Below are 23,613 nucleotides of genomic sequence, written 5' to 3'. Positions count from 1 at the left end.
TCTGGTAGATCATTTATGTAAAGAAAACATAAGGTCATAGATGAAACATGGAAGATCATATATGTAGAAGGCATGCCTGTTGCTGTGGGTGTGTTGAACTTGTTTTAGTTCGGTAGAGTATGGAGAGGCTTAATTATATGTATGCATATATATGTCATAACAGGATTCAAAGTACAGTACAAGGATTATCGGATATCCTTTGTGAAAGCTTTTTTATACTCTTGACATTTTGTTTATTAGACACACTAATTCACCAGCTGTGAATTCAATGTTTTTATATTGAATATAAATGTGTACGTTATCTGTCATTTTGATCCGTCTACTTTCATTAATTTCAGGAAAGGCTCGTCCCGCTACCTAACAGTGTACAAAAAAGAAGGGTCAACAATTATGAGCAGTGAAGCAGTTGTTAGTCTAGCTGATCCTACACGCGCTACCATCTTGGGACTACTTCAGCGTTGCCCAGTTACCAACAAAGAGCGCCAAGACCTTTTGCCAGCTACTGAAAGGGATAGACTTATGAATCCAGAATGTGAGTTATTAGAATTGAGTAGTTAGAATGGATTGTGTTTAATGTAGTAATTCCCAACCTTTCTTGACCAAGACTGTGAGTACCACAAGACTAAGACTACCACAATTTCATAATTGAATTATTTTTTCAAAGAATGAATTTAGAAATAATCACATTAAGAGTTTTATTTGAATTTTATTTGAATAGTTCAAGGAATATTCAAGGAGTTCAAACAATATTCCATAGTTCAATACTCAATATATATTTTTATTCATAAAATACCAGTTCACAACCCATTGGTTAGGAACCAGGTTACTTCAAATTATCTTCGCATGGTCATTAAGGTGATGAGCCACTGGAGAATAATTCTGAATTCTAGTTTGACTATACAAGTGCCTCACTGTAGAGAAGTATAAGTTGACCTGCTTGGAAGCCCACTGACTGCCACCAGGTAGTAGCACCACATACACAAACTAGGTCTACAACAGCTTAAACAGTTTTGAATGTAGAAAGTGAATCACGAGTTTTAAGACTCGTGAATTATATTCATTGACATACAATATTATTATCAAGTCTAGTAACTTTATAGATAGGCAGTAACAAGTATAAAATTGAAATTTAGATGCTGGTTCTTTTATGATGTGTATAATATATATTTTTTTCATCAATTTTTTTATAATAGTTTACAGAGTTAAATGCAGAGTATCTTTGTTTAATTACATATATCTAATACAGCACTTTATGGTTTCAGTGAGAGACCTTAGTGTACTACGTTCCTTGGGACGGTTGACTCCAGGGCCCCCACAGATTCCTCCACCACCAAGTCTCAGTGATCTGACTGCAGAAGCAAGGAAGTTACCAATTTGGAACATGAGGGATCAGCTCCTCGCTGCTGTCCACCACAACCAGGTGATCTTGGTCTGTGGTGAGACTGGGTCTGGGAAAACAACCCAGGTATGTTTGTTTTTCTTGAGAGCATACCTATATATATATATATATATATATACCCAAAACCACTTTTGTAAAGCAATTGGAGTACTGTATTGGCAAATTGGGATTAAAAACATTTGGTTTTGTGAAAACTGCAGTTTTGGACATTATATGTATATACACCTATAGGGATTTTCATTGCAAACACATTGATACCAAAGTGAAAGACCTAAGACGAGAATTGAGGTGACCAAAGTGAAAAGAGTGTACACATTTCATTGCTCTTTAACGCTCCTGGGGTAATTTTCTCTCGATTTGTTTTGTACAGGTGGTACGCCGGGCTTTCGGACTTCATATGCATTTAATCGTGTAGAGAATTCTATTGCGAACACATTGATATCAAATTGGAAAACCTAGGATGAGAATTGAGATGACAAAGTTGAAAAGAGTATACACTTTACAGTATTACTGCACTCTCTAATGAATGGCCCAGCGCTCCTCCCTGCTCTCATCACGTCAGCGGGTGGAGCGCGCCACGGTTTTTTACATTATATGCATATACTCCTGTTGGGAATTTTATTGCGAACACATTGATACAGTAACAAAATGAAAGACCTATAACGAAAATTGAGGTGACCAAAGTGAAAAAGAGTGACACATTTTATAGCTCTTGCATGCTCCCGGGTAACTTTCTCAGTTTCTCTGTTTGCTGTGGGTGGTAAGCCGGGCTTTTTGAGTTTATATGCTTTTAGTGCTGTAGATCATTCTATTGCGAACACATTGATACAAAATTGAAAAACCTAGGACGTGAATTAAGGTGACAAAGTTGAAAAGAGTATACACTCTTCAGTATTACCGCGTGTTCCCGCGAAACGTCCAAAACCACTAGGGTAGGAGAAATGCTCGCTCTCCCAAAGCACGAAAGTGTTAAGTGAAAAACTACCAGGGCCCCCACACTTTCTAGATATATTCCTAATTTTTTAGGGGTAAGGGATTGGATTCTTTTAGCATAGTTATACCTTACAGTGTGTGCGTTCCCACTAGGCTGTATTGAATCAATACACCCAAGTACTGTATATGCATTATCGAATGTATTATGTTAATACGGTGTTATACATCATTCACTATACTAATCCAATACACTTTACTGTATTCATGAACCATTTTTGTAATAACATATACTAATTCCTTGTGTGTGTGTGTGTATATTACATAATATCAGCTCAGTACATCCTACCACTGTACTGTTTATATATTGTTGTTGTTGTACTAATGAAACCAGTTTCTTGTTGCATTGTTATGTTGGGTTAACACCATACAGCTGTTAATGGTGCGTGTTTAGTGCTGGCTTTCTCTCTATACAGTATCATTTTATTAACTTGTTTTTCGTCTCTACTGTGTTTTGTTTTATTACATACTTTATTTTATTGGCTGGTGGTTAAATGTGATACAAATTTATGTAGTGATCGTACCTCTAACAATTTGCATATATCTGCCAGCTTTAAGCTTCAATTTTGAAACAGATTTGATGATGCTCACAAGATTTAGAATGCTTAATTATAATTTTTATATAATATTTCTGTAATTTGTTTCATAAAGCAGATAGAAGAACAGAATTAACAATTAAGCTGGATAAAGCCGAGGCCAGGCTTTATCAAGCCTGGCCTCTGACTGTACTTGGGAAGTAGAAGAACTCCCAGAACCCCATCAAGCAGGTATCTTCTTGCTTCCAGGTACCACAAATGCTGCTCCAAGAGGCGTCATCCCTGGGAAAGCCATGTCGTATTTTTTGTACTCAACCACGAAGAATTTCTGCATTAACCATTGCAGAAAGAGTGGCAGCAGAGAGAGGTGAAAAAGTTGGATACACTGTTGGTTACCAAATTAGACTGGAGAGCAAGTAAGACATTAATATAATTGTTTATTTATTTGCAATTAATGTGCAAACATTTTGGATCTTTATTGATATTTAGGAAATTGTTTATGAAGCCGTGGAGGAGGCTCAAACCTAGGGTCTCATTGTACAGTTGGCTTAATTCTCAAATCACAATTGGGGATCCTGGGTTCGATTCTCATGCACATGCAGGAGAGAAAGGGTTAGCACATTTTCTGTCATTTAATGCCTCTGTTCATGTAGCAGTAAAGAAGTACCCAAGAGTTGGGTAATTGTTGTGGGGTTGCATCCTGGGGATGGGCAGTAGTTCCATCTTGGAGAATCTCAATGCAAGCCTAAGGTATATATATAAACAGGCTTCCTGTTGCCCAACAAAACAAATTATTAAAGCACAATTTTCAAACCAGTGTTTGAAATATTTAGTAGATTTTTTTTTTCCAAGGCTTTGCCGGTCAGGAAAGCAATACATTTGTGCAAGTAGAATTTGAAAATGGAGTAAGTGATTGTAATGTATTAAGGAAAATTTTAAATTTGCATCAAAATACTAGAAAATTAACAATTTTTTCTTGTTTTTTCTTTCTTTTAAAGTTTAGAGTTATGTCTGAGGTTTAATAGGATTACAGTGCAGTTATGGTTTAATAAGTGTGAAGATGAAGCATTTGATTTTTTGTAACAATGCTATAGAAAATATGATTTGTTGCCAGAAATTAATGCTCGGTCCAAGAAACTCATTCATTTTGTCTCGTGTAGGTTATCACCAAAGACTTTGCTGACATTTTGTACAAATGGAGTGCTACTTCGTACGCTTATGGGGGGCGATTCCTCTCTTGCCAGTGTAACTCACAGTAAGTATGAAACTTAGATTTGAATTTAAATAAGGCAAAAATATTTGAGATTTTAAACTAATAACTTTTCTCTTATGTGTATCTAACTTTATTTAATTTTCAGTTGTTAATGGATGGCCAGGTTTCAAAATCTGTTGTGGTAAATAATGATCATGAAATATTATGAAATAGTGATTGAAATTTCACTATTGCAATGTATGTTTTAACCTACACCTGTTGTCCGCTCGCATTGTTGCTTAATCTGTTTTTAATACTGTATAATGACATCTTTGAAGCAATATGTTCATTGTAAATAGCCAGGACTTATTCATTAATAAATGTTACACACAAAAATTAATATTGGTCTGTAAATACTTTCCTGTTTTCACTTGGACAAAAATGATAGATGAGCTTCATGTTAATTGGCTTATCTTTCTCTTTTCTTGACAGTTCTTGTTGATGAAGTTCATGAGAGAGATAGATTCACAGACTTCCTTCTGATTGTGCTACGGGACTGCCTGCCCAAATTCCGTCATCTTAAGCTTCTACTCATGTCGGCGGCACTGGATGTTAATCTTTATGCCAAGTACTTTAACAACTGTCCAGTCATTGATGGTATGGCTTAATTCATGTTCATAATATTATACTTATTAGTTTCATGTTTTATTCATTGACTATACTGTATAGGTATTAGAGTACAGCATTTACAAAAGAATAAGCTTTTGATTATTCTTCTCATTATTTAAATAGAGGGCTATGTTTTATTTTGTATGCAGCTCATCCTAATATCTACATACTGGGTACTTTCATTTTGTAGAAAGGTGTTCTTATGCTGTTTGTATAACACGGTGAAATCATCGTAACATGATATATCTGAGTAAATGGACTGTAACCCTTAACTCTGTACTTGTAACCCTTAACTTGCACCATCTACTGTACTTCCATAAGCTAAGAGTATTACTGAAGGGTTGCTGTTTTCTAACATGTTTCAGGCTCTGGGCCAGTATGCTACTGTTGCACTACCAAAATATGTTTTTCAGCAGTGTCAATAGATCCCTGGCTGGGGCGCGCTGAAAATCGTCAGGGTGGCGCCCTGAGACTCCGAGAGGCAGGAGTTTGCTTTTGGGAAACTCAACACAGATTATTCATGTAATTCCTATTATCGGGGACAGGAAGTCTTTACTTAGGCTTATCAAGATCCCTCTGGGTCGACTACTGACCTTTCCCAGAAAGCAACCCACAACAGTTGCCTAATTCCCAGGTACCTATTTTAATGTTAGGTGAACAGAGGCATACAGTGAACGGAAACATGCCCTACCATTTCTGTCCCGCCCAGAGATTAGACCTGGGTTCCCTCAGTTGTGAGCTGAGGACATAGACCACTGTGCTACAGGATCCATATTACATTATGACGACAAATGACTTTGAAAGCATTATACTCTGTCATTGTAGCAACAATTTGTGATTCATTTGGTAAGTAGGTGATTTACCATTACTGTAATTAGTGATTATTTCTTTTCATTTCCTGTTGTATTTACAGTTCCTGGAAGGTGCTACCCAGTGAAGGAGTATTTCTTAGAAGATGTGCTAAAGTAGTAAGTGTTTATGGAATGTTTGAAGGATTTATAGAATAACTCTCAAAACCCTCTTCAGTCAAGATCCAGGTGTCGTAGGAAATTGGCAACCAACATTGAGTAGAAAATTGTTTATTACAGTATTTAAATTGTCAGCAAAATATATGATTTTGCAAATTAAGATCAGCAACTTAAGCTCTAAAAATAAAAAATGTGCATCAGAATAACTTTCATATGCTTAAGGTTTTATAATGTAATGTTAGCATATTGGTGTAATTAATACTTCTTTGTCATGAATTTCAAAAGCAAGTTTAATTTTGTAATTTATGGATTAACCCTTTCCATTCTAGCACCAACTACCAAACTCCAGAAATGGTGAAAGCTGGCAAGGAATTAGAACAGCGACAAAGTGGTCAGAAGACAGCGACAGCATGGACACAACAGATGTCGCAGCAAATCCTGAACAATGTGTCCGGAGCATCAGCAATAGTATCTCCCAGTAGAATGTCCGACACTCCACAAACCAAGAATCATGGTAATATTTTTTGAGGTACAAGTTTAATATTCTGGATGTATTTAGACCCATATTCCATTTTTGGGTTATGGAATAACTGTTTTACAATTCATTAAAAAATTTTACACTTCTGTGATGTAATTTTGCTCTATAACATTGTTATTATAAAGTTTTACGCTAAATACACTCAGGAATGTTGAATTAAGTATTAGCATATTTTGTTTCTAGCAAATGAATAACAAAACATCCCTACTGGTGTTTAGAAACCTCTGGGTATGACTGTATATAATCACAAATAAAGCACAATAACTTAATCAAAATATCAAATAGTCTATTTTTCATAGGAAGTCTCTTTGGTATCCAGGCTTTGCACTTGTATCCTGGGATCTGTCACACACTATGGTCATTCAGACTCCTTAAATGAGCAGGAGCCAAATGTGAGAGCTCAACACATAAGAAATTGTGAAAGCCATTTTCTGAAACATATTTGACTGCTCCCTATTACTTTCTTGTTCTTTTCCCTTCTGTGTGCAGGATTTCATTGCTAAGTCTTGTATCAGCTGGCTCTGGGGAGTGAATCCGGGGGACAGGCAAGTTGCTGCAACCTAGTGGCGAGTGGCAGCTTGGACTTTGTAGACCACTTGGCACAGCCAAACATACACAATACACTGCAAAAAACTACATTCTGGGAGAAAGCCCCAAAGGAGCATGAGTAAATTGGTATTAACTCAATATAGCAAAGCTGCTGCTGTTTTATGCTGAGCTTGATCTGAGAGAAAAAAGTCGGTAAAAATGAGTCGAAGATACATAGCCTTATTTTACCCCATACATGTGAAGCGTGTGCATGTGTGTGTGCACTCAAACAAGCAAGATCCCACAGCATGACAGAATTTCTAAGGATGAAATAAGTCACAACTGAAATCCTATCCTTGTCTGCCTAGCTGCCACAGGACACTGGAATACTGTGATGATGATGTTAAATTCATTGTACCCTTTTGTAGGTGTGGTGTTGCTACCTGGTGGAGGTATCCAGCTGTGTTTATTGGTACTGAGTGTGTTCTATTGATAGTTACTTGTGATGCCAGTGAGGTCTTGAATGAATTGAAAGTACTCCAGTGTCTGCCAGGTACCAATTTAACCCTGCAGACGTGTTACAATGGTTACCTGCATCACTGATGCCAGAATCTTGACCTGGCTGACTGTTCATGATCCATCCAATGAACAAGGAGGATCTTGCCTTGGGGAACAGCTTTGTTATCTGTTCATATTTACTAGGTCTAATATGGAAAACACAAAAGAGCAAAAATTGAGCTGAAATACATCCACTGGCTGTAGATTTTCCACCTCTTGTTTAATACATAAATTTTATTTAATGATATTGCTGTATAATATATTCAGATTATCTTTATGTACATCTTTGAACAGAATTGGATAACACATTGAAGGAAGAAATGGATCAATGCATCCAGCAGGCCTTTCTCAATGGCTCTGATGAAGCCTTCTCCCAGATGATGTACTTAATCATGTCTGAGAATGTCTCTCCAGATTATCAGGTCATTATTGTAAATTACTGTGATTTGTACATGCTGTATCTTTAAATACTGTTGCAGATCAACATACTTCCATGCATAAATTGAAGAATAAAATTTGTTTGGCCATAGAAGAATTTAGGAAACTGAAAAAGCACTGTATTTACGTGTGCTGTTTTTTTCTTCCATCTTCCCCACAGCATTCAGAAACCTGGGCAACTGCTCTCATGGTTGCTTCTGGACGTGGTCGGGTGGATGTAGTTGAACAACTTTTAGCACTCGGAGCCTCTCTTACATTGCGTGCTGCAAATGACTGGACAGCTGCAAGCTGGGCCAAGTCTACAGGGCAGCAAGAGGCTCTAGATTTACTGCATGCCTACAGGTGAGATAAAATGGTATTTAGGCTGTAAGCTGTTGCCTATAAATCCCATTGATGGGGACAGAAAGCCTGTATTAAGATTTAATGTTGTCCCCCTCTAGGCCTACTAATGACCTTCCCCAAAATGCATCCTACAACAATTATCTAACTTGTTCCTATTTTACTGCTGGGTGAACAGGGATATCACATAAAAACAGATGTGCCCAACCATTTCTTTCCCATCTAAGGACAAAACCCAGGTTGACTCTTCCCCCTGGTTGACCTGGGTTTGTCAACCCTTCCCCAGGTGTATCCCCTGGGGAAGAGGGGATGGCACTGAGGGAGCAGGTTAATAAAATTTTAGATTATTGTATAACTAGCATCTTTGCATAAAACTTGTGTGTTTCAGTTTAGAATGTTTATTATATTTTATTCTGAACCACAGTGCCTGTGAAGGAGTAGATCTGCTATCTCTGAATGGTAAGGGAAGTCCTGCTCCAGGTAAGGGAGGACCACGGGGATCAACACCTGTTACGCCCACCCTTGAGCTAAGTCTTGAGGATAAAAGGATGCTTGATGCATACCACCACTCTGTGTCAGATGAGATTGTTGATGTGGATCTGGTTCATGCTCTCTGCTACAAACTCCATACTGCCCAGCCGCCAGGTGATGCCACAACTTATAATTACTTGCTATATAGTAGTAGTAGGCATCCATCAGTCTCGGAAGTATATAGATATACTGTATATATACACATATACAGGCAGTAAAGTGTGTACCTGTTTGTGGTCTTTCAGCAAAAAAAGTGTGCAATTTTTGAGCATTGTTTTAGTGCTATACTTGTTAATAAATAAAATTTATTGCTTCTTTGCTCAAGAAGTACTGTACTGTAAATTAAATTCTTAAATTGTTTCAGCAAGTTTAATCTGAGGGGAAAAGTAACAAATGTGTTGTATAAATATTGTACTATAGTCTTTTTCAAATAATGAAATAATTTAACATTTTGTGATTCTTTCATTGGTGCAGGTGCGATTCTTATTTTTCTGCCTGGATATGACGATATAGTGACCTTGAGGGATCGCATTATAGCAGAGGAGAAACAGTATCTCATTGGGGGAAAATATTGCCTCTTTTGTTTGCACTCTAGTATGCAGGTAATGTATGTTCTGATTTTAGTTGGTAAGGAGTTTTTAGCAAGCATACGTATTACAGTGGAACCTTGGCTTACAAATGCCCTGGATTAAGAGATTTTGGTATACGAAGTCAATTTCCTCATAAAATTTGACTTGGTGTATGAAGTTTGCCTTGGAATACGAATCATCTGTTGATATTATACTTGTATGGGCCGGGCACGTGGTTCTGCTGGGCGCGAGGCGAGGCACGCTCAGTTTACCAGTGTATCCCACCTAGTAATGACCGCGCTTGATTTTTTTTTGAAGAATTTCATAGTTTTTCTGCTTTTCTGTGGGCAAGCCTTGTCGACTCCCTGGAGCTATTGGACTGATATTAGCTGATATTAGTATGGGGCTTCAGTCATATGGAGTTGTCATGCCTACCGGGGACCACTAGCCAGAACATGGTCCCCTCAGAGAGGTGCAGGGAGCAATATCCTATGAAAAACACATGTATGAAAGTATTCATGTCTGCCATCAACCAGGGTTGAACACTCAGAAAGGTAGGTGCTTCAAAATAGACCCCTCCTGGTAGAAATATTGCAACCTGAGAACAAACAAGGGCGAGAAACTGCACCAAAGAAAAACATGCAAACAAGCAACACGTCATCACACCATGCAGAGCTCATTTGCGTGCCCCCCCCCCCCTTTGTAAGACAAGCAAGCAGTGAGCCACAACCAGGTCCAAGTTAGATGCCTGCAAAATGTAGGAGAGAGTACCCCAGAAATGTCATCACTGTCAGATGTTATAATGGAAGGGGACTCCCCCTTCGAAACACTAACACCTTTCCTTCTACCCCACTCCTCACTAACTTCCATACGCCAACATGAGTCCTCAATAAAGGTAAGGTATAGTAAAAAATATGAGTAGTATTCTGTATAAAATGTATTTTTAAGTTAATATTTTTGGGTGTGTAGACTGAATTAATTCAATTTACATTATTTCTTAGGTAAAATTCGTTTTGGTTTAGGATTTTTCGGTGTATGAACCGACTCTTGGAACGGATTAAATTCGTAAACCAAGGTGCCACAGTACTTTGTAATATATAATAATGATGTAATTTTGTAATATATATATTACTTTGTAATATACTGTACATGCTTTGTAAGAACAATGCACAGGTTATGATATGGGAGGAAGCCAAGTGGAAGTACTTTGTAATAAAGAAATGAAAGTATTTGTGTGTATAGTGAGGTACTGTATATGACAGCTGGCATGGTGCATGTACGCCTGGTCATGTCAAGGACGGGCTGCTGCTGATGTCGCCTAGTTGTGCTTGCACAGTCGAGCATCTGCTCTTAAATGCCACCTTACGGCCACCATCATTAGTTTAATGTAGTGACTATTTTTTCACTTTTTTTCTTATAATTTACATTTAAAGCTATAGTATATCGAATTGGCTTCAACATGTTCATCTAGTATGTTCCACTTAGTCAAGATTCTTAGACTGAAAACGTTCTTTCTGACATCCCTGTGACTTCTGTGTTTTCAATTTCCATTTATGTCCTCTCTTTCTACTGTTCCTTAATTTGAATGTTGTTTCTGTATCTACTTTGTCAATTCCCCCTTAATATGTTGTATGTTGCTATCATGTCTGCCCTGTTCCTTCTTTAGTGTAGTGAGGTCCAGTTTCCAGTTTTTCTTCATAGCTCAGTTGCCTTATCTCAGGGTCCCCTTCCAATATTACCTATACTTGTATTATTTATACAAATACTCAGGATACTTATTCACATGCCTTGTTGCATGTTTTTGGACCTTTTCAAGTTTTATTTTGTGCTTCTTCAGGTAGGGGTTCCATGCTGGGGCAGCATACTCAATAATAGGTCTTGCAAAGGATGTATAGTGCTTGGAAGTGATCTTTGTCAAAGTTCCTAAAGGATAGCTAGATGTTTACCAGTAGGGCATATGCAGCTGTCATTATTCTGCTGATATATGCCTCTTATGTTAGATAGCAAGTTGTGTGTACTCCTAAATTGTACTGTATTTGTTGTCGATTTGCTCCAATGCCTGTCTTCATAACATTGTATTTGTCAGGTTTGAAATCAAATATCCATTACGGAGACAATCTCTGGAGGTTGTGGATGGCTGTTGATATTTGATGCGGCTTTCATATCCATTATGCTATATATATTGGGAATGATATAATGAAGGGATGAATGATATTTAATATTATCTATTGTTTAATAACTATAACCTTCATTTGCATTGATTCTCCATTTTGTTTTTCTAGTGTGATATCTTCCCATCCCATGGAAGGGAGCGATGATGAAGTGATAATGGATGCTTGTATGTGATTTTTTTGTTCATATCCAAGGCACAGGGTAGATTGTGAACTTAATGCCAAAAAAGACTGTGTGCAGAACAGTGGGTCACATCTTGCTTACCATTTTGCTAATGTTGCAATTCTGGAATAAGTTGGGTTGTAGATACACAGTGGGTCTTTCATAGTTTCAGCCAGCAGTGGGCATAAAACAATACCTTAGATGAAAAGCAATTGTCATGTGCATTTCCAACCAACAATACGGAACAAATTATTTATATTTTCTTCGCAGTCAAGTGATCAAAAGCGAGTTTTCCGATCTGCACCACCAGGCGTTCGTAAGATCATACTTTCTACAAACATCGCAGAGACCAGTGTGACTATCAATGATGTTGTATATGTTATCGATGCTGGCAAGGTTAAAGAGGTAAGTTATTAATTAATTTATTTATGTGGACATTCCTGTATGTTTAAAATGTTCTAAAAAAAAATTAAGTGGAAACAACAAAAGATATACTGTACTGGTATAGAGCAGTATTGAAAGGTCTGTATATAGTTGTGAATTTCAGAACCCTTCAACCTGACATGTTTCAAATATAATAAATACAGTACAGTATTATATTTGTTTTAGTAAATTAATTTTATTATGCCTGTGCAAATACATGATATTTTCTTGAATTGTAAACTAATAATTATAATTTTATACTCTCCTAACATATGAACAGTCTTTCAGTTAGTACTTCAATATATTTAATTGGGAAAATCTCGCTGGGTACACTATGCTTGATATACATATTCCTACCAATTAATACAGTGGGGAATATTAGTTTTTCAAATCTGATGTGTTAGATGCCTATGCAAAAACTGTACAATGATAATATGGCACAAATATGGTACCTGGCACGTTGGAAAACAAATTGCCAGTTTGCCACATTAGTTTGAGAAATACAGTGTGCTAATATAGAAGATAGCTTGTCAAAGGATATACACTAGTGGTGCATGCAGGGGGGAAACCTTAGAGAGGGCTGGCTAAGATCAATTGTATGTCTTCTTGTAATACGTGTGGGCTCTGATGGCAGTACAGGACATTTGCCAAGAATGAGGTCTTCATTCCTCGTTCTTCACCTCTTCAATTCCTAGTTGTGCTGAAGGTACCATAGATGCTTGTGTACTGTGACTTGGAACATTGGCGAACTTATGTCAATGTAAAGTCTTTTGCCTATTAATCAAATTCCACATGTACTGTACACTATGTTTAGATTCCGCTAGATGTGATCTTAATTTAACTGCTAACAACTTAAAAAAAAAAATTCTTTTGCTAGATGAGTTACGACTCGATGGTAGGTGTGTCGTGTCTGCGTGCAGTGTGGATATCTCAAGCATCTAGTCAGCAGCGGCGTGGCAGGGCAGGAAGGTGTCAGCCGGGCATCTGCTATCACCTATTCTCTCGTGGACGGTACAATGCTCTACAGCCACACCAAACACCTGAAATCCTAAGAACTCCATTGCAGGTGTGTACATAATATTTATTTAAAATGCTTGGAGTCCTTTTGGACCATTTTTCATTTTTTTAGAGGCATAAATGTATAACTGGATGCAATTAAATGATTATCATATTAGTCAGCTTGATTATTGTGCAAAGTAATGATAGTTATAGATTTATGAAGCCAGTTTTAGTCGGTAAAAACAAACCAATATTTAAAGTGATTATACTGTATAAACCCACTAATCCGGACTATATGGGAAGGACCCCCAGCTGGATTATCACGTTTTCCGGATTAACTTTACTTTTTCACCACGGAAGTTCAAAACTGACCATTTTCAACTATTTTTATACCACAAACAACATAATTTGAATTGTCTTGCCACATATAATTATAAAATATTCAACTAGAAACCTCAACTTACCTTGTTGTAGTTTGTCTTCTTGATTGATGTCACACATCTTGAAGTAAAGAATTCTTGACAATTTACATAACCTATTCTAACACAACACTTAAATTAACATTTAAAATTACTGTACAGTTCATGAGGCCAAGTTAGTTTTGACTGCTAGCTGCTGAAGCCTCACCGGTTGAAGGTGCTTGCCTTGCCTATAACGCCTCATTGGTTGAAGGCGCTTGGCTTGCCTGTGATGTACTAGTACTGTGAACAGTACTAGTGCCTATATTAAAGTCCTTGGCAACACTTGAAGTCAACCAGCCACTTTCACAAAGTTGTATGACACGTAACTTGTCTTTAATTATTAGGGTAACCTCCTTCCTCTTAACACCTCCAGAACGATTGATGCTGCTACCAGACATAATCTTGGCCAAAAATGTTCAAAGTTACTATGAAAACAAAAAAGTTGTTTAAAAAACATATTTCACTAATGGTGTGGCATTGTGGTATAACACGAGGGACGGGAGCACATAGGCTGTTTGGCTTGACCAGGCCTGGATGGGTTCACTCGGGGCAGGCAGGCACGTTACGTAGGCCGCCAGCTGGAAAAAACTCACAATATTTTTGAAGCAAACTTTAGCCTGTGTAAATTTTTTTAGGAACCTTGTATGTTTGTTATTATATAATTATTTCTTTTGTTTTTAACTGTGATGAATTGTTTTAAAATTAATGGTAATTTCTGTAGTGTATAGGCCCCTCCATATCCCTGCTATCCCTCAGGTAGTCCCTCCCAATTCTCCCCTCTCTCCTGACAACACCACCTCCGACACCAAGCACCTAGAGCCACAGGAGTATGGGATTAATACGGTATGGCCCGACACCTGGCTTTCTGGTTCGAACAATTTGCCGCTTGTCCGGCTTGCTGCCGATGTTACTCAATCCGAACAGTAAGTTAACCGGCTCAGATTTCTTATCCGGCCAAATATCAGCTAGTCCGGCTTCCATGGACATTTTGGTTGGATTAGGGCATTTTCCTGATTAGTGGGTGTCTACAGTATATCTGAGAGATCGTATTGCAAAGAAGTCATTCTTAAAATGAGGTGAAAGAATTTAAAGGATGCTGAAGCACAAATGTGACTGTGTGTATTTTAACATTTTTCAAGTTTTCAGATTGATATTTTCAGATCAGATATTTTAGCTTATTGAAATCTGTTCTTTTTCTCCATAGGAGCTGTGTCTCCATACTAAACTACTTGCTCCAGCCAACATGCCTATAGCAGACTTCCTAGCACGGGCACCTGAGGCTCCTGCATTCATGGTCATACGTAATGCAGTTCAATTACTGAAAGTATGTCAAATGATTTTTATATATATTAACTGTTGATATATAAGGGTTTTGAAGAGCTTTGACAATTTTTTTTGTTAGGACTGATCTGATAGTAAATTACAGGTCAGATTTATTATTTTCTCCAGTGACTTTTTTTCTATCTAAAACTACCCTAGATCTCTTTCTTTATCAGACTTCTTTAAAGATTTCTCACATAATTTATAGGTTGCGTGAGGGTCTATGTTCCCCTATTCCACATTCCATAACATGGTATTTATGCAAATTAAATTCCATTTGCAAAGTGTGTGTGTATTTATCTTGGTAGCAGTCTTTCTTGTAGACATATGTTGTTGAATATGACCGAAAGGATAAGATTAATGATTCTAACATGAATCTTCTCAATATTTCTTATGTTTTTCTTCACTGCCGAGGGAAGTTTAAAAATTAATTCTCCAAAAGTTCATTTTCACACTATATGATTCACACTATATTTCACACTGATGCCTACGGATGCGTTTTGCAGGGCACTCTTTACATTTTCAAAGACAAATTTACAATGCTTTAGCAAGAGCTTATATTCTCTTTTGGTAAGGTGGTACATTACATGATTGAAATAAACAAGTGGATGAAACATAATGGATATTAATAGCCTATGTTCTTGCTTCAACTGTCTGTGTTGGTCTGGGGTTTTGAAGTGGGTAGAATGTAAATATATGTTAACTGGTTGTTGATTGCTGGTCATGACTTTGATGTGTAGGGCCTCACTGATGTCGTCTTCTGTTGTCGTTATACCTGTTGATTATTTCAGTGGTGCTTGTTAAGATGTCTCTGGTAATGGTCTGGTTGTATGGGAAGGTTATATGCTCCTTGATAGAGCCCTGTTGCTTGTGCATTGTTAATCCCCTAAAGAGATGTTGTTGTCTTGCCTAGATACTGAGATCTTTGGGGCTGACAATCCCTAAGTGGGCATGTGAAAGCATAGACGACGTTGGTCTATCTTAAGGCATTCTGCTTAATGTCTGGAAAGAGTTCTTCATGAGTAGGTTGTCGGTCTTCTTGTTTTTGTAGTAAATTGTTAATTGTATCTTCTCATTGGTGCCTGTGGGGATAACGTTCCTATCAATAATATCTTTCAGAATGCTTTCCTCTGTTTTAAGTTGTGGAAAAGAAGTTCCTGTAAAACAATCTAATAGGAGGTGCAGGTGTTGTGTTGGTTAATTCTTCAGAGGTTGCTTGGTGTGTCACCTTTATTTTAACGACGTCTTCAACATAACCGTTAGAGAAGCCATTATTGGCTAGGATCTGCCTTACTCTACAGAGTTCCTTGTCGACCTACTTCCAACCACAGCTGTGAGTGAGCTTGGTCGACGTAGGCGTTGACAACACTCTGCTTGTGCCTGTCCGGGCAGTCACTATTAGCATTAAGGCACATTCACACTACATTCCTTGAACATAGGAATGTGCCTTAAGGCTAATAGTGACTGCCCAGACAGGTACAAGCAAAGTGCTGTCAACGCCTACGTCGGCCAGGCTGCCTTGATCGAAGAAAGTTGCTCAGGTTTTGTAAATGGACCATAATTGCTTGATGTCTCTTGGCCTTATTCTTTGTTTATAGTCTCGTGTCATGTATCATTTGTAGAATCTCTTGTGGATATCTGTATTGTAGTACAGTGGAGCCTCGATTAGCAAATTTAATCCGTTCCTGCATTGAGCTCGTCCTGTAAAACGCTCGTTTTATGAAACAAATTTCCCCATTTAAAATAATTGAAATCCAATTAATCCATTCCACCCTCAAAAAACATTAATATGACATTTTATAATGTAATTATAATACATGTAATTATTATAAATATTGTGTTTTATTGTTTTAAATTTTACTTAAAAAGTACAATTGAATTTGCCCAAGAATTTGCGAGAACTGCAGCACATGGTTTGCTCATTAATCAAGCGGAAGCTCGTCAATCGAGACAAATTGTCTGCGAGTGACTCGCTCATTACCTGAAATGCTCGTAGATGGAGCTGCTCGTCACCCGAGGTTCCTCTGTATTCATTTATCAAGGGTGGCATCTGAAGATCACTATATTGTTCATTTATCAAGAGTAGTAAAACAGATCACTGTACTATATTTTCATGTTCATTTATCTTGGGTACCATCTGTCATGGTATTGTTGTGTTCATCTATCGTGGGTTGTGTTATTGAGGATCACTGTTAGGGGGGTTGAAAAATTACTTGTGTGTTTCTTGGAATATCAACTGATGTATAGGCTGGGTTGACATAAATAATAGTGCATTGCTAAAGAACCATACTGCTTGGACTTAAATCCTGTATCAAAAGTTATATATATGACTGTTTAGTGATAAATTTGGTTTGGGAAGTGATATTTTTATTTAGATAGCTCTTGTATTCTCATACTTTCTGAATAATTACCTTTACATTTTAAGTAGGGGAAGCCAAGTTTTATGGACACTTGGGATTCCTGTGTAAGTGACAACATTTTCTAGAGCATGGATGCCTTGGATGGTTGGGAGGATGTGACTGAACTAGGACATCACCTTCTGGATCTGCCTTTACCACCACGCCTGGCCAAAATGGTGATCACAGCCACTGTCCTCAAGTGCCTGGATCCAGTGCTTACGATTGCAGCTTGTTTAGCTTACAAGTAAGTAGCGAGGGCAAAATATCTAGTACATTTTGTCTTATAATCTTTAAATCTGTGATGTAATTTAATAGATAATTAATTTCAAACTCATTCTCCAGAGATCCATTTACACTGCCAAAGCATCCAAGTGAGAAGAGAAATGCTAACGCAGTCAGACGAAAATTTACATCTGGGACGTACAGCGACCACATGGTTCTCTTGAAAGCTTTCCAGGTACAGTATAACACTGTCTAAACCATACCAACCAATTGTGTGTTCTTTGTTGCATTATTTCTTATATGAAAACTGTGAACAACATAACCAAATAATTGAGTGATGTGCAAAGAAACTGTAGTAAAATGTTGTATATAGAACAAGTTTATTTGGAATTTTAGGCATGGCAAAAGGCATGTGGTGAAGGTTGGGAGAGAGGATGGTGTGAACGCAATTATGTCTCTGGAGCAACCATGGAGATGATCCATGGCATGCGATCCCAGGTACTGGCTCAGCTGCGAGGAGCTGGATTTGTTCGAGCTCGTGGGCCTGGTGACATCAGGTATGTTCTAATTTTGTTTAGTCACTTTGTATATTGATTTTTATTAATATTCCATTTTTGAAGTACTGTTTACTGTTGACCCCATGTGCCGCATGAGAACTCGTACAGTGGCAGTTTTGCTTAGTATGGTCATGTTCTTAATGACATGCATCTAGTGGATGAACAACTCAGGTGGTGCTGATTTTTCATAAAGTATTACAGTTTTTAGATTACGGTATATTTTTGTTGAGCATTTTCAATGTTCTAGTTTCCTCTCACACTAGTATATGCAGAATTTTATGTTAATTTCATATGTAACAAATCTTTTGACTTTGAAATGCATCTTAATTTTTCCCTGAGTCTTAGACCATGGTGTTCTGTACTACATTGTCTCTCCCAGAACTTGACCTCACATAGTATTGGGAGACGGCTCTATACAGTATATACATTAAGGAGAATGCCATCATACAAATCCAACACTCATTGCTATAATATTTTCTCAGATATATCAAGTTTTTGTAATTTCATTGTGCATCTGTTTGGAATGTTTGGTAATGTTAGGAAAATCAGATGCAAATACAGTATACCTCTGACCCAAGTAACAAGACATGTATTATTTTACAGAGATGTCAATAGCAACAGTGACAACTGGGCGATGGTAAAAGCTGCGTTGGTGTCAGGAATGTACCCTAACCTTATTAGGGTTGACAGAGACCAGTGCCAACTTAGAACACAGTAAGTTAGGAATACTGTATTCAGTTGATGTTACCTGGTTTTTGTTTACTTTTATGGTACAGGTTTTTTGGCTAATAAAATTGTTCATTCTTGCATGAAGTGCAGAAAACTAATCATTACTTTCAATCGCTTTTATTTGTGCTATTACATTTGAATGCTGCATAAGGTCACCAAAGTATTCCTGTGGCCTCTTCTTGTTGCCATGGCGATCTCTGGTTAGGCCCTACTGCCTTTAATACATCTAGTTTTATCAGGTGCATCTGTACTTCCTCCTCAGTAACCATAATGTTGCTCATCAGTGTCTCTCTCTCTACTTGGAAATTTCGGTTGAATTTATTACTTGTAATTTTGTCATTTTTTCTACTTCATTCAGGAAGGAGAGCAAAGTGCGATTGCATCCTACTTCATCACTGTTAGACACGGCTGGCAACAACCACAACTCCCTAAGTGCTGCTCATCGGGCCTTGGTTAGCAACTTACCCTCCGATTGGTTGGTGTATGACGAGATGGTACGGATTGGAGTAGTTGCCCATGTTCGAACTGTGACACTGGTGTCCCCACTGACAGTCCTGCTACTTGCTGGTCCAATGAGACTTCCTCTGGATGCCTTATCTGAACCCTCAAGTCGTAAGTATGAGGAGAGGATCTAGTCCTCTTACTTGCAGTAGGTATCGTTTGACACGTTTGGAAGCATTGGCAGTAGTTGAATATTTTATAAAAAATTTGCCTGTGTAATTACATATTGAAATTGGTTTTGTTCAATGTTAAAAATATATGAAGCACGGAACAGATTATACAAGTTTATTCTGTATTTGAGTTCTGTGAGAAAAACATGGAACTTGTGTAAGGTGTTTACTGGGCCAATTTCTCCTTATCAGCTTTTTATATAAGATCACCTTTAATTTGGTTGGCATTTTCAGTGTACTTTATAGACTATTAAAGTGTATTGGTCCATATCTACGATGCACATATTTAAAATACCTGTTTTTGCTTAATCATTGGGCAAAATATTTTATTCACAGTTCATGCTACAAAAAGCACTAATTTCTTACCCATAGTAACAAGATGTAACGTTTGTCTAAAATGGCATTGTTTATGAAACAGGAAGTAGTGGCGATTGCAGCAGTGACAGTGAGAGTGAGGACCGACCTATAGGTCTCAGCTGTCTTGTAAGAATTGACAACTGGATACAGTTCCTGGGTGACCCTCAGGCGGCACACTTGGCACTCCAGCTGCGACACAAGCTGCACGCTCTCATCCTCAGACGACTCAGAGCACCCAACAAGCCACTCACCCAGGTAATGAAAACTGAGGCATTAATGTCTTTTTGAAACGTTGTTGTTGATTTAGGGCCAACAACTATTTCTTGTAAGATAGTAAACCATTTTGATTAGAATCATGGACATTATATATTTTTAAGTAAATCTTCTTTATTGTAAATTTTATTATGCATATTTATGTACGATGATAAAAGAATACAGTAGTACAAATGGAACACTTCCAAGCATTTTTCCCACACTAAATATATTCATTGTTTTACCACAAGTAGAATGCTCCTTAACCCTTAAACTGTGCAACACGTTATATGCAGGGTTGAGTAACTTGCAATAAATTGCGCATCGTGTCATATGACGCGATGGAGTACTACGTAAGATTTAAACAGCCCGCAGATACACGGGGTTTACCTCACCTTCATCAGGGCTCTTGTAAACAGACGCCATTTAAAAAAAAAAATCGTGGGCCACATTCCCGGGAGTGAGGGCCTCAGTAGTGAGTGAACCACCAAAAAACCGAACAGAGAGGTAGAAACTCCCTACAATCCCAAGTTTGCTTGTTTGCAAGAAACAAGCAAACATCACACTTTACTGCTGCACCGATCGTCCGAGCAGCCCTCCCCACCCCGAGAGGGGGAGTGGGGAGAAATTAATTAATGAAATAAAGTTGGCAAAATATATTTGTATAAAAGTAGGCTTGAATAATTTGTATAAATAGTTGTGACCAACTTGACATTTTTTCTTAGGCTGATGAAGATGTAGTGCGAGTTGTAGCATCAGCTCTGAGCCAAGAGGAACAAGCACTTAACCTTGTGCAGCCTTCAGGTGTTGGACAGCGCCCTCGACCTCTCTACCCCCATAGCCACCCACATGGTAAATATAACCAGTTAGATTTCATCTAAAAGCTGATTATATTAGGGGACTATAATGTCAGTTTTTTCCACATATTACTAAAATTCTCCATCTTCAAATAACCTATTTAATAAATTCTGTTTTTTCTATTTCTTGTCTTTATTTTTATTCCCTGTGCTTTTTGTGTTTTTATTGTTCCATTTAGTTTTTTAGTGCAACCAGTAAGCAGTGACTGCTGCAATTGTGTAATAGCAAAATAGTCAAATGGGCTAAAGTGGAATTTTGCTCCTAGCTATGAGTATTTTGTGGTGCCAAAATATATATACTGTATATATTTTTTCTAATAAAGACTAGGGTTCTCTGGAAATTGTACTGATTTTCCTAGTGAAATTGCAAGCTAAGAGCTGTTATCCTCCATCCTCTCATCTGAAGACTTACTTAACACTTTCGCGCTCCTGGCATGTGCCCCGCAAACTTCCCACAGCAAAGCCTAAAGTTACCCGTGAACAAGCACCAATTTGCACACCACAGCCTACAGTACATACAGTACTGTAGGCTGTATGTATACAGTACAGGGGTACCACGGTTTTCATAGTTAATCCGTTCACAGAGACGGTACGAAAACTGAAACGAATTTTCCCATAAGAAATAATGTAAACTGAATTAATCCATTCCACACTCCCAAATATATTAGCTAAAAAACTCATTTTATGCAGAATAATAATCTTAGGTACCTTACCTTTATTGAGGACTCTTGTTGGCATATGGAAAACAGTGAGGAAAGGGGGAGAAGGAGAGGTGTTTGTGTCTATCCATTATAACAGCAGTGATGACATTTCTGGGTGATACGCACGCTCGCTCCCTCCCTCCCTCCCTCCCTCACTCACTCACTCTTACTCACTCACTCACTCACTCACTCACTCACTCACTCACTCACTCACTCACTCACTCACTCACTCACTCACTCACTCACTCACACTCACTCACTCACTCACTCACTCACTCACTCACTCACTCACTCACTCACTCACTCACTCACTCACTCACTCACTCACTCACTCACTCACTCACTCACTCACTCACTCACTCACTCACTCACTCACTCACTCACTCACTCACTCACTCACTCACTCACTCACTCACTCACTCACTCACACTCCCTCACACACACTCCCTCACACACACTCCCACACACACACACGTGTGGGAGTGGGAAACACTCAGGAAACTGAGTGCCCAAATGAGCCACAGAGATATTAGAAAGAACTTTTTTAGTGTCAGAGTGGTTGACAAATGGAATGCATTAGGGGGTGATGTGGTGGAGGCTGACTCCATACACAGTTTCAAGTGTAGATATGACAGAGCCCGATAGGCTCAGGAATCTGTACACCTGTTGATTGACGGTTGAGAGGCGGGACCAAAGAGCCAGAGCTCAACCCCCGCAAACACAACTAGGTGAGTACAACTAGGTGAGTACACACACACACACACACACACACACTCACACACACACACACAGGGGCCTCGTAGCCTGGTGGATAGCGCGCAGGACTCGTAATTCTGTGGCGCGGGTTCGATTCCCGCACGAGGCAGAAACAATTGGGCAAAGTTTCTTTCACCCTAAGTGCCCCTGTTACCTAGCAGTAAATAGGTACCTGGGAGTTAGTCAGCTGTCACGGGCTGCTTCCTGGGGTGTGTGTGTGTGTGGTGTGTGGAAAAAAAAAAAAAAAAATAGTAGTAGTTAGTAAACAGTTGATTGACAGTTGAGAGGCGGGCCGAAAGAGCAAAGCTCAACCCCCGCATAAACACAACTAGTACACAACTAGTAAACACACACTCACACACACACACTCACACACACACACTCACACTCACACACACACACTCACACACTCACACACACACTCACACACACTCTCACACACACTCTCACACACACACACTCTCACACTCTCTCACTCTCTCACTCACTAAGCTACTCTACTAGGAAATGTAGGAGACATAGATGATGTCATGCCCTTCAAATTGATCTAGATAAAATTAGTGCTTGGAGTGCCATGTGTCAAGTGGAATTCAATATGAATAAATGCCATGTTATAGAATGTGGAATTGGAGAAAATGGATCCCACACAACTTGCAAATTACATGGAAAGGAATTAAAGAACTCTTAACAAAATAGGAGACCTAGGGGTGGTTTTGGATAGTAAGCTGTTGCTAGAGAAACACACAAAGAACGTTGTGAGAAGAGCGTATGCGTCACTTTCCAACTTCAGACTTGCTTTTAATTACATGGATGGTAAAATACTAAAGAAACTGTTCATGACTTTTGTAAGATCAAAATTGGAATATGAAGCAGTTCTATGGTGCCCAAATCTCAAGAAGCACATCAATGAACTGGAAAAGGCATAAAGGCATGCTACAAAACGGCCTCCAGAACTGAGAAACAAGTTACAAATATAGGGTAGAAGCATTATATATGCTAAAGCTAGAAGATAAAAGAAATAGATATGATCACTACTTACAAAATAATAACAGGAATCTTCCAAATTGACAGAGTATTCCTGAAGCCAACAACTTCAAGAACATGAGGTCACAGATTCATGCTAAGGAAACAAAGATGCCGAAAAATATTAGAACATTTTCTTTTGCAAATAGAGTGGTAGATGGATGGAGTAAGTTACCAGATAAGTGAGGTGGTGGTGAAGGCCAAAACTGTCAGTAGCTTCAAAGCATTAAATGACAGAGTACTGGGAAGATGGGACACCACAAGCGTAGCTCTCATCCTGTAACTACACTTAGGTAA

The 23,613-nt window shown here is 38.3% G+C and overlaps 1 protein-coding gene across 2 annotated transcripts in view; it reads left to right on the top strand.

Annotated features, from left to right (window-relative positions):
- Positions 1-23,613, top strand: part of LOC123761649 (3'-5' RNA helicase YTHDC2) — a 55,467-nt gene that overhangs the window by 19,392 nt on the left and 12,462 nt on the right. For both annotated transcript variants that reach the window (XM_045747715.2, XM_045747716.2), the window contains exons 4-24: positions 339-532; positions 1,263-1,465; positions 3,175-3,341; positions 4,086-4,180; positions 4,610-4,774; positions 5,700-5,754; positions 6,084-6,268; positions 7,673-7,800; positions 7,977-8,158; positions 8,580-8,800; positions 9,161-9,288; positions 11,860-11,994; positions 12,890-13,078; positions 14,677-14,796; positions 17,278-17,435; positions 17,534-17,648; positions 17,810-17,970; positions 18,574-18,684; positions 19,058-19,311; positions 19,789-19,982; positions 20,705-20,831. In XM_045747715.2, the coding sequence (XP_045603671.1) occupies positions 339-532; positions 1,263-1,465; positions 3,175-3,341; positions 4,086-4,180; positions 4,610-4,774; positions 5,700-5,754; positions 6,084-6,268; positions 7,673-7,800; positions 7,977-8,158; positions 8,580-8,800; positions 9,161-9,288; positions 11,860-11,994; positions 12,890-13,078; positions 14,677-14,796; positions 17,278-17,435; positions 17,534-17,648; positions 17,810-17,970; positions 18,574-18,684; positions 19,058-19,311; positions 19,789-19,982; positions 20,705-20,831 (3,287 nt within the window). The remainder of the gene's footprint in view (positions 1-338; positions 533-1,262; positions 1,466-3,174; positions 3,342-4,085; positions 4,181-4,609; positions 4,775-5,699; positions 5,755-6,083; positions 6,269-7,672; positions 7,801-7,976; positions 8,159-8,579; positions 8,801-9,160; positions 9,289-11,859; positions 11,995-12,889; positions 13,079-14,676; positions 14,797-17,277; positions 17,436-17,533; positions 17,649-17,809; positions 17,971-18,573; positions 18,685-19,057; positions 19,312-19,788; positions 19,983-20,704; positions 20,832-23,613) is intronic.

The sequence above is a fragment of the Procambarus clarkii genome, chromosome 24, assembly GCF_040958095.1.
Source record: "Procambarus clarkii isolate CNS0578487 chromosome 24, FALCON_Pclarkii_2.0, whole genome shotgun sequence".
NCBI classification, from domain to species: domain Eukaryota; kingdom Metazoa; phylum Arthropoda; class Malacostraca; order Decapoda; family Cambaridae; genus Procambarus; species Procambarus clarkii.
The sequence above is the reverse complement of the archived record's forward strand: the minus strand, read 5'-3'. Positions and strand labels throughout refer to the sequence as shown.